The 20,403-nt window shown below is 39.4% G+C and overlaps 1 protein-coding gene across 1 annotated transcript in view; it reads left to right on the top strand.

The window, feature by feature from the left end:
* LOC117405362 (succinate--CoA ligase [ADP-forming] subunit beta, mitochondrial-like) overlaps positions 1-19,268 on the top strand; it is a 37,208-nt gene extending 17,940 nt beyond the window's left edge. Inside the window, exons 8-11 of the mRNA XM_034008356.3 lie at positions 955-1,097; positions 8,776-8,896; positions 13,630-13,718; positions 17,451-19,268. Coding sequence (XP_033864247.3) covers positions 955-1,097; positions 8,776-8,896; positions 13,630-13,718; positions 17,451-17,525 — 428 coding nt within the window. The 3' untranslated portion in view covers positions 17,526-19,268. The remainder of the gene's footprint in view (positions 1-954; positions 1,098-8,775; positions 8,897-13,629; positions 13,719-17,450) is intronic.
* Positions 19,269-20,403: the final 1,135 nt, after the last annotated feature.

The raw sequence follows: 20,403 nt of genomic DNA on the forward strand, positions 1-20,403 counted from the left end.
CTTAAGTATCTACAGCATTGGTTTGACCCTCCAGTGTAATCATGGGACTCGGTTATATCAGGAGAACATGCCCCCCACCAGGGTGATGCCAAATCCAGTCTGATTGACAGGTCATAATAAAGTGGCCAGGCAGTGTACTTCCACACTTACAGACATGCTTATCAAAGCAAGAGACAATGTGCTAACGGTGAAACGTCTTCAAAGCACTGGAAAGTCTTTCTTTTGAACCCTGATAAATGGTACTTAAATAGCCATCTGAACAGCAGCGTTCCCAAGAGTTGCTTGAAATGGTTATCGCTATCGATTTTTATATGGATTACATTATTTTATTTTAATAATTAACCAAAAAACAACTCCTTGCCAATTTTATGGACTTTTGTTCTGCTTTACAATTCCAGGATTATAAAAAAGGAGTACATTTCTAAAGAATCTATATAACGTATACTACATATAAATGCATATTCAGATTGTGTTCAGTAAACACCTGAAAGTCCCAAGCCCCAGTGACTGCTAAATAATGCATTAAGAAACCCAAACTGCAGTGCATTTGCACAGACAACGTTACACCTATTAGACCTATTAAAATATTTTGGATAATGGTGCTTTTTAAAATGGAAAAGCAAATAATTGTGATTAACCACATTAATTGATTAACTGTTGTAACACTTACAAATACGTTTACATTTTTTTTTTAACTACAGAACTGACCTAATTAAAAAAAAAAAAAAAAAAAAAAAAATATATATATATATATATATATATATATATATATATATATATATATATATATATATATATCCTTTCTGAAATGACAATGTAATACAGTATTTTGTATTTACTATCTTTCCAGTTCATCTTGTTTTGATGCTGAGCTGAATTTTTGCAGTGTGACTAACATCTTCCATGTATATCTATATGGCAAATTAAAGTTTTGGAAAAAAAAATGTCTTGCAGTTAATGGAGCTGGCTTAGCAATGGCCACAATGGATATCATCAAACTTCATGGAGGGACTCCTGCCAATTTCTTGGATGTTGGAGGTGGTGCTACTGCTCAGCAAGTCACAGATGCATTTAAACTAATCACTTCGGACAAAAAGGTAAGTGAGATGGCCGGAGTGGGTGGCGTCAGACCAGAAGCAGGGAGTAAACAGACAGAGACTTGGGGTTTTGGTGGAGCTGAGCGAATGGTTTTGCTCAGCATTTAATAAAACAGCACAGAAAATAAAAGGTTTGAACAGACAAAAACACGGGACACGGCACTTGCGCCAAAATAAACAGACATACAAAACGACTAAACACTAACACACAGGTGAAACGGAGACGAACAAACACGGTGAGTACAAACAAAACACTTATTATACTATTATTATTCTAACACTTATTATCTTTACCTCTGTCTCCAATCCCGTTCTCCACTCACCGAACACCTAACCACGAGTGACTAAACGTGCATCTATTTATACTGTTTGTGCTGGGATTCAATTACTAATTAATTACTCACTTGAATCCCAGCACGTGAATTCATTACGTGAAACCCCGTGTTCACATATTATATTTTAAATGCACGTGCGTGATGTGCAATCCCGTGCCTAAATACATTTAACCAGCACATGAAGTGATTTGTGCCCTCCTCGTGCCTAAATACAAATCTACACTTTTTAAATACACGTGAAACACAGACCCGTTTATATCCCGTGTACCAATGACTATACACCAACATTAACACACGCAACATACAACACAACACACAAATGCACACAGGGGCGGGGCGCATTGCCACATATACCCCCCCTTGTGCGCAGCACACATGGCCTCAACGGCCACCTCCCCCCTTAAAAATCCAGCAGTCCAGGACAAAGTCTCGGGCTGGGAAGGGAGGCTTCAGTGGGCCCATGGCTGGCCATGCTGTCAGCACCCTTGCCGGTAGTGGCACGGCTGACAGCCTGTTGGTTTGCTCCTGCAGCGAAACTGCTGCTGGGGAAAGTGGTCTCCTGACCTCTCCCCCTGTCTTTGTAGCCGGTAGCTCCCTTTGGTGGGGCTCCGACCACAGTACTGCCGGCAGCGAAGAAGCTGCAGTGGGAGCAGGTCTCCGGACCTCCCCCACGATCTCCGGCAGCGAAACTGCTGCAGTGGGAGCAGGTCTCCAGACCTCCCCCACGATCTCCGGCAGCGAAACTGCTGCAGTGGGAGCAGGTCTCCTGACCTCCCCCACGATCTCCGGCAGCGAAACTGCTGCTGGGGTTGGTGGTCTCCAGACCTCCTCCCCCTTCTTCGTGGCCGGCAGCTCCCCTTTCTGGGGCTCCGGCCACCGTACTCCCTGCGGAGGTACGGGCAGCAGAGGCAGCTCCTGCTCCTCTGCTCCGGGCGGTGGCGGAGGCAGAGGCAGCTCCAGCTCCTCTGCTCCTGGTGGTGGTGGAGGCAGAGGTAGCTCCAGCCCCTCTGCTCCTGGCGGTGGTGGAGGCAGAGGCAGCTCCAGCTCCTCTGCTCCTGGCGGTGGTGGAGGCAGAGGCAGCTCCAGCTCCTCTGCTCCTGGCAGTGGTGGAGGCAGAGGCAGCTCCAGCTCCTCTGCTCCTGGCGGTGGTGGAACCAGCAGGTATTCACCCTCTGCTGGTGGAGGTGGGAGGGGCCAGCAGTCCTCCCACTGCGGTGAAGGTGGAACCAGCAGGTATTCACCCTCTGCTGGTGGAGGTGGGAGGGGCAAGCAGTCCTCCCACTGCGGTGGAGGTGGAACCAGCAGGCATTCACCCTCTGCTGGTGGAGGTGGGACCAGCAGGTATTCACCCTCTGCTGGCAGCTTGGGTCCTCGGGCTGTGGAAGCCCCGACTTCCCTCTCTTCGGGCTGTGGACGCCCCGACTCCTCCCTTTTGGGCTGTGGACGCCCCGACTCCTCCCTGTTGGGCTGTGGACGCACCGACTCCTCCCTGTTGGGCTGTGGACGCACCGACTCCTCCCTGTTGGGCTGTGGACGCACCGACTCCTCCCTGTTGGGCTGTGGACGCACCGACTCCTCCCTTTTGGGCTGTGGACGTTCGGGCTCCCCCCACTCAGGCGTAGGACGTTCGGGCCCCTCCCACTCAGGCGTAGGACGTTCGGGCTCCTCCCACTCAGGCGTAGGACGTTCGGGCTCCTCCCACTCAGGCGTAGGACGTTCGGGCTCCTCCCGCTTGGGCTGTGGACGCTCAGGCTCCTCCCATTTGGGCTGTGGACGCTCAGGCTCCTCCCGCTCGGGCTGTGGACGCTCAGGCTCCTCCCATTTGGGCTGTGGACGCTCAGGCTCCTCCCGCTTGGGCTGTGGACGCTCAGGCTCCTCCCGCTTGGGCTGTGGACGCTCAGGCTCCTCCCGCTTGGGCTGTGGACGCTCAGGCTCCTCCCCATAACTGCGGAAGGGACAGTGGGCGAACAGGTGATCCTGGTCGCAGAGGAGGCACCCCGGCGATGGCTTGTTACATCGCCGTGGATGCCTGGCCCTTAGGCGGCACTCCTCCTCCCTGTCCTTCACCTCTTTATCTGTCTCTGCCTCCCGCTTGGGCTGTGGAGGCAAAACCAGCAGGCATTCACCCTCTGCTGGTGGAGATGGGGACAGCAGGTACTCCTCTGCTGGTGGTCCTGCTACCTGGGCTGCTGTTCCGTTTATCGTTGCCTCCAGGTAGCTGAGGAGAAACTCCACACCTTCCTCCAAGGTGTTTGGGGTGTGTTCCTGCTGATAGGCCTCCCATCTCTCACTGTCCATCATCCACAGGGCCCGAACGACTATGGGCAGAGCCTGGGCCTCCAGCCCAGCATTCTCCAGGAACCAGTCCCGCCATTTTGTGGCGTCTTCTGCCATTATATATATATATATATAATATATAATTTTTTTTTTTTTTTTTTTAAAACCCCTCCTGGTCTGACGCTTGGAGGCGCGGCTATCCCACGATGACACCACGTGTCACAAAGACGGCCGGAGTGGGTGGCGTCAGACCAGAAGCAGGGAGTAAACAGACAGAGACTTGGGGTTTTGGTGGAGCTGAGCGAATGGTTTTGCTCAGCATTTAATAAAACAGCACAGAAAATAAAAGGTTTGAACAGACAAAAACACGGGACACGGCACTTGCGCCAAAATAAACAGACATACAAAACGACTAAACACTAACACACAGGTGAAACGGAGACGAACAAACACGGTGAGTACAAACAAAACACTTATTATACTATTATTATTCTAACACTTATTATCTTTACCTCTGTCTCCAATCCCGTTCTCCACTCACCGAACACCTAACCACGAGTGACTAAACGTGCATCTATTTATACTGTTTGTGCTGGGATTCAATTACTAATTAATTACTCACTTGAATCCCAGCACGTGAATTCATTACGTGAAACCCCGTGTTCACATATTATATTTTAAATGCACGTGCGTGATGTGCAATCCCGTGCCTAAATACATTTAACCAGCACGTGAAGTGATTTGTGCCCTCCTCGTGCCTAAATACAAATCTACACTTTTTAAATACACGTGAAACACAGACCCGTTTATATCCCGTGTACCAATGACTATACACCAACATTAACACACGCAACATACAACACAACACACAAATGCACACAGGGGCGGGGCGCATTGCCACAGATCTCCAAATGTGGCTGATTCCACTATAGTAAGTACACCTTTCAGCACAAAAAGAAAACCCTTCTATTACGAAGGTCTTTAATATGCAAATAAGTGAGTACAGTAATTCTACTGTGGAACACCCACGACCCTGCTTGGTTAACTGCTCTGCTCTCTTCATATTTTGAGAATTTGTTTTCTGCCGTGTTGAAGGCAGTCGCACAGAAACACAAAGAAAACCTCAAGGTTGCCTCTTGATAAAAAAAAAAAATACTGTTTGTATTTAGATTATTATGATTGTTGTGCATTTCGCGTAGCCAGGGGAAACTTTCTTTTTATTTTTGTATTGCTGTCATCGCAGAAACACAAGTGTATTAGTCGCTTTGGTTTCGAAGCATTTGAACCTGATTGGTTACATGCGTGTGTTATTCTGAAGCCTCTGTCTGTTCTATTTCAAAACCTGTGAGGCTGAAGTCAGCAAGTTCTATTAAAAAAGAAATACCACTGTGACCATTTTAACCTTGGGCATCGCTGGACTAAAACTGCGATCTAATTCATAAAAACCTAATTCAAGTGGGATCTGTTCTGCTAACAACTGCATTTAAGTTCCTTTAGGAAAAAAATAAATAAATGAAACTGCAAGATCTACAGTTTTCTAGCTGATTCTCATGTTAATGGCTTTCATGTTATGGATCTCAGAAAAGGATGACATTTTATAATAGGCTTCAGCTCGCTAGCTTGTATTAACATGTGCAAACGTTTGCAGTAATTTTATTTTTTTGAAGTACCAATTTTGTGTTTTATTCCTGTTTGGTTCAGATAACCGGAACATTGAATAATCGTATAATGAAAATAACGTTTCCTCATTTATTCAGGAAGGTGTATTATTTAAGGTAATTAGCAAAGTCCTCAGGGCATCTAATTTTCAGAGGAGGATGGATTTAAAATAACTGTGGCTTGATTGACTCTCAGTTAGAAAAATAATGCCTGTTTTTTTTTTACCTTGATTGACATCTTTTTCAAATTTAAAGGGGGATTATTCAGAATGACTGTAGTAACCATGGATTCTAGGTGTTTTGAGGACAAGGCAGTATGGTAATTCTGTCAGTTGAGAAACTGTATAGACTCCTTGTATGATTTAGAAGCCCACCATGGATACATTTCTGACAAAAGCCAAATTATGTTCCATTGCATCAAAGATGTCAATTTCACAGGATAATTATTTTACTCATTTTCCTTAAGGACTCTCCAGTCCCTGATCTTCTGAATAGAAAAAAAACCTTTAATGGCATCCAACTTTATATAGATTTCAGCTTGAAGCAGACACAAGGAATTTGACTTAAAAAACGCATCTTGCTGCTGAAAATATACAATTCCCACAGATTTTTGAAACCTATGTTGATGCATTTTTTCAATATTCACCTTCAGACAGAAGATTGATTTTCAGTGTTGTCAAACTCCTGTTGTTCTCCTAGCCCTGGTCTTAAATAATAAGTCTTAACTATTTTACTTTACATTTTTTGATGACTCTTTATATTTTATAATTTTATGATATGATCTACAAATCCTGTAGTAGAATTGCACTCTAGGACTGGAATTGCTATCTTTCATTATCCTTCATGTATGATGCATTGGGCTGGTGACAGGATATGTATGTATGACACACCTTTTATCTAGAGAAGAGCTTATCGAGCTGTGATAAAAGTTGCCTGTCCTTATGTCTTTACATACTGTAACGGGTCTCGCTACAGGTGATGATAGCATTTACTGTAATTCTGTGGAGGACGTGCATGCGTGTTCGCTGCTTGATTGACAGGAAATGGAGACAGGTTGGGATCGACACACACCGCAGGCGCATAGGTTTATTTTCATGTACGGATTCACCCTACGTGACGCTACCAGCAATGGTAGCTCACATGGGCCATACGGCCCAGCATACAAAAAGCAAAATATACACTGTACAAAATCAAAATAAAGGTGCTATGAAAATGACTTGGGCTGCTCCGCTAACAAAATGGAGGTCCCGCTTCCACACCTACTATCCCGAAACGAACTCCCTGTCTCTCGGGCAGCTCACCCAACTCCAACCTCGGATATGCACACGATGGCCGTTCGAGGTGGTCGCTTTGTTTCCTGAACCCAGCCGTTCAGCAGCACAGATGGGCCGATGCTTTGATAGCAGTAGCGCTGTGACCCCTATGGCTTACAGCAGCCCTGATCTGTATAATCAAGACCCTTTTATTCCTACTGCTCTGCTGCACCATGCCCACCTGCTTAGGAGCTCACAGCTGGTAAACACACACACGCTGCTCGTTCCCGCAATTAAACACAGCAGGCAATGTGCGACACACAGAGTGTCAGGTTCCCCATTAAAACCAATCCCACTATTTATTTCTACAATCGCACTTGTATTTACAATAAACAATCACAGAAGCCCCCTCCTTATGTGCATGGCCCCAGCCCTGCTACACGTACATACGCTACCTGGCCAATTTATTAAGACTTGTATCTGGGCCACTGTTTGCCCTGATCACAGCCTTGACACAAGGTCCTGGAAGGTGTCTTGAGGCATGTTAATCCATTCAGTCATTAATATTTAATGCAACTGGTGCATGGAGCTAGGATTTTAATCCATTTCCTGAATGATAAATTACTTATTTTTTAGTGATTTAATTAAGGCTTTTAATACACTATATTTTGATTGTTTGTAAATTTACAAATTCACAATAATACTGTTTTTATAACAGTTAACATAAATCACAATTTAACACTAGAACCGCCATTTGGGATTTAAAATGTTAATTACTTTTCCGTTGTAAATCGTATGTGTGTCAGTTTTTTAACTTTTCCTAAATATATGAATTAAATATCGTGACAGCGTTTGATAGCCAGAAAATTGCAAAAATGATAAACGCCACGTGGGTCAGTTTGACCCATGCATTACAATACATGTCTTTTTTTTTTAATATAACGTAAGATATTCTATTTTATTTTGTAAATGCAGCAAACAAGACACTCCTCCTCCTCCTAGCACACATGCTTTTTTATGTCATGTGGTAGAGTTCAATAGGAATGTTTGGATGTTTTAAGTCAGTACATGCAATGGAACAAGGCTAGGATTTTAATCAGTCTCAAAAGAAAAAGGGATAGCAGCCTCTGCTTTGGATCTGGAGCTTTTTTTAAAGGCTTAGAAGTTAGAGGGGGGCATTGTTAAAATATTTGGAAACATATTAAGAATGTGGCATGTTTGGTTCCGTATTATTCTGTCATGTCATATTGGGTTCTTTTTCACCTTTGCACTGTCCTCACAGCCAGCATAAGGAATACACAAGCATTCTGGCCCACAAAGCAACAGTTCTACAGTTTGTGTTTTTAAACTCTGTGTGAAGGGTAGAGATACTTTCAAGTAATGACACATCCTTGCCGATGATATAGAGGTTAAAAAATATGTTACTATAGGATTAAGGCGAACGTCGGTGTATGAATATTGGTACAAACAAACAGACTGAAAGCTGAGGTCTATTTACATGCTATGTGTGTCTGTATAACCCATACACAGATGCTCCCAGTCCAAGACATCAATACTGTTTTATTGGTAATGTGCAAGATAAAAAAAAATCCAGATATGCTTCTGTTGGTAGCAAGCAATTTTCAGCAGACGAGGGCTGAAAAAGAAAAAAACGGTGTGGAGATGGGGGCCTCAAATATTAATCTAGTAATGTTCTAGATTAGGGAGTATTCTTCAAGTGTGTCTTGCATTCAGGGCAGCAGGGTGAAATGCTTGACAAATGTACTCCTCAGGGTGCTGAAAAATCTGAGATTGATACAGCGTGATCTAGAAACCAGTGATTCTGTTGAAGTGAAACTATACACCGTTCCAAATTTCAGTGTGCCCTTATTAATGTAAAGTTATATATTCCAAGCCTTTCAACTGCTTCTTTCTAAAGATCCCAGAAGAACTGTATTTATATATTTTTGTATTTATGTGAATTGTTCTGGTATCTACTAGAGGCAAAAGAAATAACTGGAACATGTATGTGTGTATAAAACTGTATGTGTACAGCCTTTAATTGTATATGGAAAAATAAATAATAAATAGCTTTAATATATTAGCTTGCATTTTGATTTACTTCTCTACTATCCAAATAAATGCTCAAGTCTAATGCTGTTATTGTCTGCAACAGGTGCTGGCCATATTGGTGAATATCTTTGGAGGTATCATGCGTTGTGATGTTATTGCACAAGGTATTGTTATGGCAGTTACGGATCTGGACCTGAAGATTCCTATTGTGGTCAGATTACAAGGTTTGTATTCTTTTCAGATTGCTGACGATCATCAAAGTATTGTATGTGTAATTGTTTTAGCAGTTACATGAAAGTGTTACAGGAAACCTGTATAGCCATTATAACCAGCTCCTTACCTTGTGTCTTCTGCATTGCACATACCCCTGTTCAGCCTGTTTTCAATGGGAGAATGCTACACGTTTAGTAGTGTACATTACATTATCATGATCTCTAACAAGGAGAGATTATTTTAGCTGAACATCACTTTCAAATAGAAGCTTCTTCTGCATCTCTTACATTTTTAAGTGATCATTCTGACCTTTGAGCTGTCATGTGACCTTTTGACCTTTTGATATTTGTTGTCAGGTGTTGAAATTCTGATCCCAACCCCCCCCCCCCCCACCATCTCATTACTGGTTTATTGAATTTCATCCCCCAATTACTACTAACCTTTCAAACCTACTTTTCATAACGACCTTTACCAAGGGCACTCTTGTACTATGAGCCTTGAGATTTAGACGTCTTCAGAGGAAGCACCTGTAGGCGTATGTCTCGTGTGATTTTTTTTTTTTTTTTACTTCACCTGTTATTTATTGTAGTAATATGTATAATTTACAAAGCACGGACCAATTTAATTCTTTAAAATGACTTGAATTTAATTGGCCAAAGTCTAAAAAGATGGTAACATCTTAGTAGTTGAGGTTATCCTTCTTGCACCTAGGATGTGTGACATCCCACTGTGATCAAAGCTCCCTCTAGCTAACTTCCTTTTTCAGATAAAATTGAATAATTTGCAGGAGGGACGTTGCTTTGGTAAAACCCTGCTTGTCGACAGAACAGTAACACACAAACAGAGTTGCACACAGCAGGGCTGACTGAGGGGAAAAACACAAACAAGCGATTCCCTACAGCACACTTAGCGCATGCAGTCAGGTAGGCAAGGCATTGGGATCAGATGCAGTACAGAATATCAGATGAGCCATTCTGGAGGCAGCCAATGTCTTTTTTTTTTTTTTTTTTTCTTTTTTAAGTGATAAAAAGGAACGGTGAAATGAGATGGAAACCCGGGGTCTTGTCAAGTCTGTCGGTTCTCTGAATGAAACGTTCTGATGAAGCATTGTGCGTTATTTCCATTCCTCTGGAGTTTCTATCTCAAACCGATTATGACTCAGACTCAGACCCCTGTTGGGCCTATGAAAGCGCCTGCCCACTGCAGAGAAACATGCAGAGAAGCTTAAGTCTTAATATAGAAGGTGACTATTACAAACCAGAGCAAGAGGTTGACAATTTATTTGCACTGTTCTTTCTTATATAAATCAAGCATCTACTTGTTTTTCTCTTTGAATTTGCAATGAGTTAATCTTATTAAAACAGTCATAATAAAATCTGTATATTTTACCAAATGCTGTCGGCAAGCTAATGGATTTATAGGCAGAAACTAGTTTAGTGAGTAGAGGAAATATATTACAAAGTACGATTGGGAAAAAAAAAATCACAATTATCTTAAATCATGTCAACACATTAATTGAGACAGTTTAAAAACTCCACATTCTCTCTCCATTGTCGTGAGAGTGTGACGTAGCTCACGTATGAAGCACATTCCTCACTGCCAAAACATGGTAGTGCTAAGAGGAGGACTGGAAATCTCCTTCTTGCACTAAAAAGTCATGCAAATTGAATATCATTGCTAGAAGTAAAGACCGTGCCAAGCAGTTCCTTATTAACAACTGAGATCTGATGAAAGTAGCACTGGGAAGATTCTTTGACCAAATTGAAATAGTAACAGTAGTAACAAGGCAGTTTGCAAAACATAGAAAGATATTTTTTACCTTTTTATACTTTTGTTAATTTCATGTTTGGTGACTGGGTAGTTGAATACTTTAAGTCTTTTCAGTCCCTTTAGCAGTAAGATAAGATGCAATTCATGTTACACAAGTCTTAATTAGCATCTATCATGGGTACAAAAAAATGGAGAGATCACATTTGTACCCTAAAATGTATTAAATTAGCATAGCTGGGAATTCGTGCCAGTGGTCTCCTGTATATTGCTGTAGGTTTACGACAGCACCAGGCTTTAGCGACCATGTATAGAGTTGAAGTAAAATCTCTTAAACCTAATTTGTCTTATATCACAAGAACAAAAACATGAAAGAAGAAAAGAAAAACCGGTTGGTTCCACAAATTTGTTCAAAATGACAAATATGGGGCTCAATATCAGCTTGCTGCAGACTTACAGAAAGAAAGTAAAAATAAGTAAATAAATAAATAAATTGTTGAACTTGTATGGGCTACTGGTATACTGGATCGACAATAACAAATATAACAACATTGTACTGGTGAAAGCCTTGCACCGCACGCAGGTATTATTATTATTATTATTATTATTATTTTGAGAACATTGTGTAGTGGGAAATGTGGGTGAGTAGGGTAGCCTATGCTGGTATTTTTATTTATTTATTTATTTATTTATTTGGTATTTGTGTAACGCCATGTCTAGGTATTTGTTTTGTTTCCCTTTGATTTTTTTTTTTTTATATATTTTTTGTGCCCAGATGAGGCAGGCTGCACTTGCGGTTCTTCAGCACAACATAAAAACTTCTTGTAAAGCCAGTTTAAGAGCTGCACGATATCATTAATACGTGCAAGGCCAAATTGGAAAGCTGAAAAACACATTCAAATACATCCTCCCATATTTTGTTATAAATATAGTCATTTGCATTTGGAAGGAGCATTTATGTCCCTAAAAGAAAACTACATGTAACCCTAAATTACCAGAAAGGTGCTACCAAAAAATAGCGTGCCAAAAAATGTTTATTATGCATTTCTTACTAGTGGTTCTTTTTTTCTCACACACTATTTATTTTTCTCTGTCAGCTTTTTGCTAAGATACAGCCACTGTTCTCTCCTACATCAGAGGGCGGACTGAATTCAAGTAATTGACACCTGGCACCATTCCCCGATAACGCTTTAGAGACCAGTCTGTTTAGAGAGGCTAGCAGTGGTGCTGATCCTTTTTAGACAGAAGCACGATCATTGCAAATAATTTCAGTACAAAAATGAATCAAGTCTGAGCAATTTATCGATAATATCACAATAACAGGTTATTGTCCCAATCCTACCACCAAACTGCAGAAGAAACTTTCTAGTGCTGCTATTGGGTTCAGCAGTCATTTTTGAAAAAATGTTGACTGCTCTCAAGCGATGTGGCAGACTACACCCCATCCTTGTGTGTATTTTGGTCTATTTTGTATTGTCTATTGTTGTTTTATGATTATGTATGTATATGTGTATTTGTGCACAGGTGTTTTAGGTCGGATTGATTGCCTTCCCTGCCAAAGCAGTTCATGTGCAGACTGTACCTGGGCCAAATTTAATGATTTATCAAGCAATTGAATCCAGGCACAGCTGCATAAGAGGCAGGAACCTCTCAGTCTGGGTTGGGCGTTCAGGGAGTAAGAACGAGATGTCAGTGACTACACAAAGAAAGATAACTACAATTGCTACTCATGCTCAATTTCGACCAGCAAGGTGCTTGTTTGTTTTGTGTGTCGGTTTCTTTTGGCCATCTTGCCTTTTTTTTTGTGTTGTTTTGTTTTGTACATACCTTTGTATTGTAATTAAAATACGCATACCAGCACTTCATCCCCATAGTACTGTGTCTGTATTTCCTGGTCTGCCGTTACCCACAAGCCATCGTTGCTACAAGCAGATAGTTGTAAAATATGAAAAATATATACAAATGTCACTGAAAGTGCAGAAAGTATAGGGTTTCAGAACAGCAAGTGTTGAAAGAGATAAAACCCTGGCTGGTACTGAGGGGGTTTGTTTAATTTTATTTTCAGTCTCTCTTCCATTCAGCCTATTACGTGAAACATACTGTTCATTCTGTTAGACTGACCATTTGTTACCCTTTGCTGTTGGACATTTTAGTTTTTCACACAAATAACTCAAGTACCTAACATTAGTACTGAAAGTATGCTCTTTCTCCCACGGCCTGTCTTATAGGGGTAATAACCAAAACTTTCAAATCCATTTTCTTACCTTATCATTTTGCTAGTGTCATCCATACTTTATTTTTACTTGGACTAGGATTAAGCCAATTTATACTGCCACTGCATGTTCCCTTCCTGGGCAGCAGGTATAGGGTCCCCAATCACTCTGTGGGCGAGAGAGGAACCTAATACATGTTGCGCAGGAAGTGCATGTATAGTGTGGTGGCAGGATCTGTGGCAACGTGAAAATACAGGAAGAAAACTTCAACTAAATATTAAAGAACTTTAGAATGTTGTGGTAATAATCAAGTATGATCCATTATACACTTCTAGGTAGGTTAGGCAGGGGGACTTAATATATTTTTTTCCGACTGCAATATTGAAGGGTGTGATACCCAAGACAAACAAGAATGTCCTCCCCAAGGCTGAAAATACAAAATGAGTGAAGAAGTTGAAGTTGATCTCCTTGGTCTACACCCCCTGCATGCGCTTAAAGACATTCTTTAGCACTGGTCAGATGATCAGAATTGAAGGATATAGTCACACTTGTATTTTACCTTTAACTACTCACTCAGTTGTTCAGATGACCTGCTTAGTCGCTTTAGCACCGTTTTCATTTCAAAAGAGAAGTTATCCTTTAGTTCTGGATTTGAAGTAAAGTCAACTGGGGAGAATACATTTTCTCGAAAGTATTATTAGCACATTTTTCGGAAGAAAACCAGAAATAAATAACTTAATGAATTACATACTTTAATTTTCCAGGAACACGAGTTGATGATGCAAAAGCTCTGATAGCTGCCAGTAGCCTCAAGATCCTGGCCTGTGATGACTTGGATGAAGCTGCAAAAATGGTAAGTCTTTTCAAAAGTACCCTTTAGCATTTAGTCTTGTGATTTGGTCTTTTACCTAGGGCAGCAGTGTGGAGTAGTGGTTAGGGCTCTGGACTCTTGACCGGAGGGTTGTGGGTTCAATCCCAAGTGGGGGACACTGCTGCTGTACCCTTGAGCAAGGTACTTTACCTAGATTGCTCCAGTAAAAACCCAACTGTATAAATGGGTAATTGTATGTAAAAATAATGTGATATCTTGTAACAATTGTAAGTTGCCCTGGATAAGGGTGTCTGCTAAGAAATAAATAATAATAATTTACATTAACATAGCAGGATATCACAGGAAAGTAAATTATTTACATGTCATCCCAAAGATAAACACACTTTCATTATTACATTACTTCAAATAATGCTGATTACAACAAGGCGGTAACCAAGCGTTTTATTTTCACTTTCACGATGAGGCTTCTGTGAAGGCACAAAAGGATAAATCTAATCATAGAAAAGAGATGGGAGTTTAAGATAAATGGAGGATCAACAACCCAATAGAGAGAGACTGCACATTTTATTAAAATATCCACAATTCATATTCATGAATTGACATGATTATGACATCTGATACTTTGTCAGAATATAATATCAACCAGAATTGGATCAATAGACTTATCGGATCATGCATCCGTGATGATATGGTTGTCACCATGTTTTAATAGACAAAAAAGTAAAAGGAAGGGATTTTATAATAATTTCCTTACATTTATTGCGAAAGGGATACAAATCTACATAGATACAAATAACCCTTTATAAACTCATCCAGATGCGTTTTGGGAAGCAATGGAATCATATTAAGAGGAAGAATAGTCTTACTGCTATAAGAATGCCAGATGGCAGAATATCATTCTTGGATCATTCAAGAAATTCCACTTAGAATTGTACTCATCGCAAGGCAGATGTTGTAAAGAATTAAAAAAAAAAAAAAAAAAAAAAAGATCTAGATATACAAACCTTTACTAATGATAGAGTCCTTGAAGAAATATATTTTTACAGAAGAACGTATTGGGGTTCTGAAAAATACAGTGTTATACGTTCCCACGCGTTGCTACAACTGTTTAAATAACATACCTGTAATTTATCTTCTCATTGTTAACACCCGGACAGAGTTTTTACACTTATAACCTCAAAGTCTGTTTCAAAGCTTTTTTCAGCTCTAGTGCACTGGGGTTTGAGATCTGTTCTCTAAATCACTGTTCTGTACCACATCATGGATTGTTATTGCTGTGTTATCTGACAATGTGGGCAATGATCCTTACACTATCAGTGCACTAGAGCGGACATTTTGAAAAGAGCTTTGAAACAGACTTTAAAGTTATAAGTGTAAAATGTATTCCAGATGTTAAGAATGAAAAGAAAAATGGCCGGTACTCCTTAAGGGTGCTAGAATGGAATTACCAGACGGTGAAGCTCCTAGAGCTGAATTGTATGAATATGAAATAAATAAGTATTATCTCTGTATCTATTAAATACATTTCAAAATGCATTTATGATGAAAAGCCAAATGCATCTTGTTAAGTAATAATCACCATCTGTGTCTTTTATATATACACTTTGCAAAATGAAATTTGGGAATAAATGTATAACTTGGATATCTGCTTTATACTCCAAATCACAGGCATCTGTTTCTACTGGGCAACTCATTTCAGCCCCTTTCAGATTACACAGGGAAAATCTTCAAGGATGTCCATTATCTCCACTTCTGTTTATTTTAGGGCTGAACCCTTAGGAAATGTGAAGACAAATAAGGGATGGGGCTAGGACCAGAAGGTGGACCTACTAAATGACTTTTGTATGCAGATGAAATTCTAGTTTTAATGAAACATCTTCTTTCTTTGATACCTTATTTAATGGACATTTTAAATGTTTATAATTAAAATATCAGTGTACAAAATGAATAATTAAGAAGCCCTCCCACTATCCAGAATCGGCCATCGTACAGCATTTAATGAATGCCCATTTAAATGACATAAAATATCTAGGGATCCTGTTTCCAAGAGAACCCCAAAACACTGTTAATCTGAATAGGACATTAATTAATTAAAAATAAATAAAAATAAAACAGAAATGGAAGGTTGGGATTCATTCTGCATCTCTGTGGAGTAGAGTTGAGACTATTAAAATGAATATCATGCCTCAGATTTGTATACAGATTGTCAATATTGCATCTGAAAATTACTCAAAAAATATTCACTCATACTTTCATTATTTTCCAAATTCATATGGAAACTTTAAAAGAAATTGGTCAAAAGATGTAAATGAGAATCCTGAGTGGAGATAACTGGGAGAACATACGCAACAAATATCGAGCTTTCAACACATAAGACATTAGACTTATTCAGTTCACAATTATTCATCAAATGAATTACACGTCCTACAAAATGAAAAAAAAAAGATCTACATCAGACACTTTCACATTTTATGGTAATGTCAGGAGATAAGTGCTTTCTGGAATCAAATTATTATTCATATATCTAATATGATAGAATACAAGATTCCAGAAAGACCATCTCTAATGTTATTGGGAGTAACCTGGATTTACCTAAATACCCTAGGGGTAGATGCATATTGTTGAACTTATATGAACAGGTATAGGGAGTGGCCAAAAGATTTAATCCATGAGATATAGTCTTACATTACTTTAAGAAGGCAGTTGTCAAATACAAAATGTATTATAGCAATGGTTTCTGTATAATATATGAACTAATGAATTTACTTTCGGTATAAACATATATTTTCAAAAACAATAAAATATTGTCTTCATAAATAAATAAAGTATAATTTCTTATTTCCTGTCCCAAGTTAACTTCGTGTGCTGCAGACTCTATCTGGAATGTGTGTCCTAGTAACAGCTGGACAGGAATTTGGGACCGTGTTTATCCCTCATTTTAAGTAGGCCTCCTTCTTTTCAACATGTGTTTTTCAGTGGCTCACAAAATACTGTAATAAATCACTTACCTTTTTACAGTATGTAATTGACTGGGGTTCTTTATTGGAACAACACTTTTCAGTTTAAATCATTTTTGACCAGCTGAGCTGAGGACACTGCGTGATTTAAGCAGAGGGGATCGTATAAGGAAGAAAACCCAATTAACAGGTTTCGTGATGTTTCAATAGAGTCGGCTCAAAAATAAATACATTACTCCAAAAGGCTATTTATTTCGGTATTTTGTGAGCCCCTGAAAAACAAACATTGAAAAGGAGCAAGCTTAATTCTAAGTGATAATAAGCAGAATGTACATTAAAAAGCTTGGTTATTGCACTTACCTCATTCAGTGCTCAGGGGTTATACCAATTAAGTGATGGTGTGTCCTGACTGATTCAAGAATGCTCTAGTTGTGCCTCTGGTGTGACTTGCAGCCCTACAGCTTGCTTTGCTTTAATGGCTGTATTGTCAGCTGCTTTGTTTTGCTTTGGGAGCCTCACTGACTACCGTCTTCCTGAATCATACACCTGCCTCCACTGTCGGCAAGCCCTCAAACATGCACTCACTCACTCCGGTTTTATTGTCTGCTAGGGTAAGTAGATGCCAGCAGTATTAAAATACCTTCCAGGTACAAAATGATTTATTTATGTTGGAAGGGATGGGCCTCCAGGTTTGAAATCGCTTGAAACCTGGGATTAACACATGGAAGCATCTTACATAAAGTGGAATCTTACTTGTGTGCTCTGTTTAAATCTGTCCCTCCTTTTCCATGTCTAGGTTGTCAGGCTTTCAGAAATCGTATCGCTGGCAAAAGAAGCTCAAGTGGATGTGAAATTCCAGCTGCCAATCTAATAAAGAAGAGCTGTGGTTCTGAAGCTTATTCTTCACAATACTGTTGGTTTATTTTTTTCCTTTTTTTGTTTGCATTTGTTTGGTGGCATGAGCTCAACTTTATTAACTGTTACACAGGGCCTGTGCAAAGCACATGTGATGTATTGCTCTTGTATCCCTGCAGGATGTATTTCCATCTAGCTATTTCATACAAGCTTCCAAGGCAATAAGATCTTCCCATATATATATATATATATATATATATATATATATATATATATATATATATATATATATATATATATATATATATATATATATATATAATTACACACACAGTTCTGTTGTTTTAAATGCGTAACTTTTCATTAAGCTGCCTGTTGTTTCTTGAGATATTACGAGTCGAGATTGGTTTAGTGTTGATTTTCTCCTTAACATTAACATGTTAACATATTAGCCTTCGCTTAAAAGAAGCACCTGCATCTCTTTTGTTATAAACCTTGATTTACCCATATCGACGGAATGAGAAGATATTTATTAAAATGCTGTGTTCAATCTTCTTATTCTGTCAATTTCTCAAGGTTCTCCCTTTCGTTGCACCACCCTATACCAGTCTATTCCTGCCTAGAAACTTTCAAACTCATTCACCACAGAGAATCATGCTCAAATCAATGCTAGTGACACTTTGTGAAATGGCCCTAAATATTTTCTTGACAATGGACTGAAATGTGCACTTTGTAAAAGGATGAATAGAAACGGTGATCCTTTTCCTTCAGACCATTAATGTGACTTCCACCTGAACAAAGGCTTGCTGTAATGTAGATTGTCCTTGTGTTTGATTTAAATACCTTGCTGGATTTAAGGATGTGACTCAGTTCAGAATTGATACAAGTTGGAATAATTTCATTCTGGATGCACATGCAGGTGTGGTTGGGAATTCCTTCGTAGAAAGTAGGATTTTCATAACCTTTTTGTGTGTGCTGTTGATTTCCAAAGAACTATGTGTTCACTTATACCCTGGATGTAAAATCCACTGTAAATTCAGGAGTATCCAGGTTTAAAGGGGAAACACTTGGGGTGTGCTGATTACTCATATTTTCTAAATAACTTCTAATTAAATGGAATAAAACATCGGTTTCTCAACACAAAACAATGCAGACCCTCTGTTTCCCTCTATAACACAATTATTGGGTATCAATCAATAATAAGCTGTTTACTATAGAACCTGTTATAATCAAACTAACTAAAACTCAGTTATATTTTCTAAGCGATTGTCTTGCCTGCAGAAGTTAATTGCTATTGATTGGTACTCAATTGCAAAGGGTAGAGAAGGGCAGCTTTTCTTGTTTTGAAATCAACACATTAATAAATAATTGTGTTTTTGATTTATTTAATACCTGCTGACAAATTCTTCTTGAAAGCAATTACTCAGAAAATGAGTATCCGCACACACCAGGTAAACACTGGTTACAATTTGCTGCTAGATCTACATGCTTTAGAACACGACACGTAGCTCTTGAAAGTCAATTATCAGTTTACGGACGGTAAACAGATTGAAAATGTTTCATTTAAAGAACTGCAGTTGCCTTCTTGTATTCAACAGACTATATAAAACTGTTATGCTTTCAATGTGTTGCTGTTATTTCCCTTGTAAATAAGGAGGCCTTGCTGTAAAATATTTAAACATATGGTTAAAGACTCTTAGTTGAAGGGCATTCACACATTGAAAATGTAATTCTTCAAATAAATTGTGTTGGTGTTAAAGTGATGTTGTTGTGTTTTTTGTTTTTTTTTTAACTAGATTACCATTAGGATATGGAATGAACTGAAATATGTACTGATGCACAAAAGAAAGGCAACACTTGGGTCTAATGGATTTAATCAAATATTTTAAACAGATATGAAACTGAATCAGAAAATGTGAACAAAAATACAGGTCAAAGAATCATAAGTTTTCAATACGAAACGTGACACACTGTCAAAATGAAAACATTACAAAGTTAGTATTGGGTATCATTACTCAAGCAGGGCATGGTCGTATCTTTCGCTGCTCTTGCGTTAATTAAAATCTTTTTGAATGGCTATTTATACAAATTCTTAATCAACTCATTTTGGCAATTTTTACTCCACTCAAATACCAAACACTGAGCACCTGCTGTTTGTATGAAATCACATGACTTGAGCTCAGTATTTTGTTATCCCAAGGAACAATACTACTCAAACAATCAACAAACCTTTCTGCTCACTATTTAAAATGTATGTGCCCAATGAGCTATTGATGTAAAACGTACTGTTGCGTTTTCATTGTGCATCAGTATATTTTTGTTAACCCTTTTGATTTAAATTGTACTACATTAATCAACAAAAGTAATGTTAAAGTCAAAAGATGCACAATATAACAATTACCAGATATTTTTAATATTATCCAAATATGCTCTGTGCTTCAAATGTATATAAATAGATACATCTGGAGAACTAGTGTTGGACTGTGCAGCTGTGATCTAGCTAACGGCAAGGTTCCTGGGGATACACAGAACAAGTTGTGCCTGAGGGGCTTGGTGACTAGATCAAGCATGTCTCTGGACCAGGAGATGGAAATGTGCCATAGGAGACTTCAGTTGAGTGACTCCTGTCAACCTTCAATGAAAAAGTCTGGATCCTGATCATATTGAATGCTTAACCCGAGTAAGGCCTGTATCCAAAGTGGTCCCTTTGGTAGTCTAACAGTGCTTGCATTACCACGGTGCAGAAACAGACATCGCTTTCCTGTTTATTGAACAATTACAACAGTGCGCCTCAGTTGAGAATCACGCTTTTGAATAGTTATTAGCTTTTGTTCCTTTCCAGATTCCTACAGAACAATTATAGGAGCAATCCCAATCCAATGCAATGCAATACA

The sequence above is a fragment of the Acipenser ruthenus genome, chromosome 9 (genome assembly GCF_902713425.1).
Source record: "Acipenser ruthenus chromosome 9, fAciRut3.2 maternal haplotype, whole genome shotgun sequence".
NCBI classification, from domain to species: Eukaryota; Metazoa; Chordata; class Actinopteri; order Acipenseriformes; family Acipenseridae; genus Acipenser; species Acipenser ruthenus.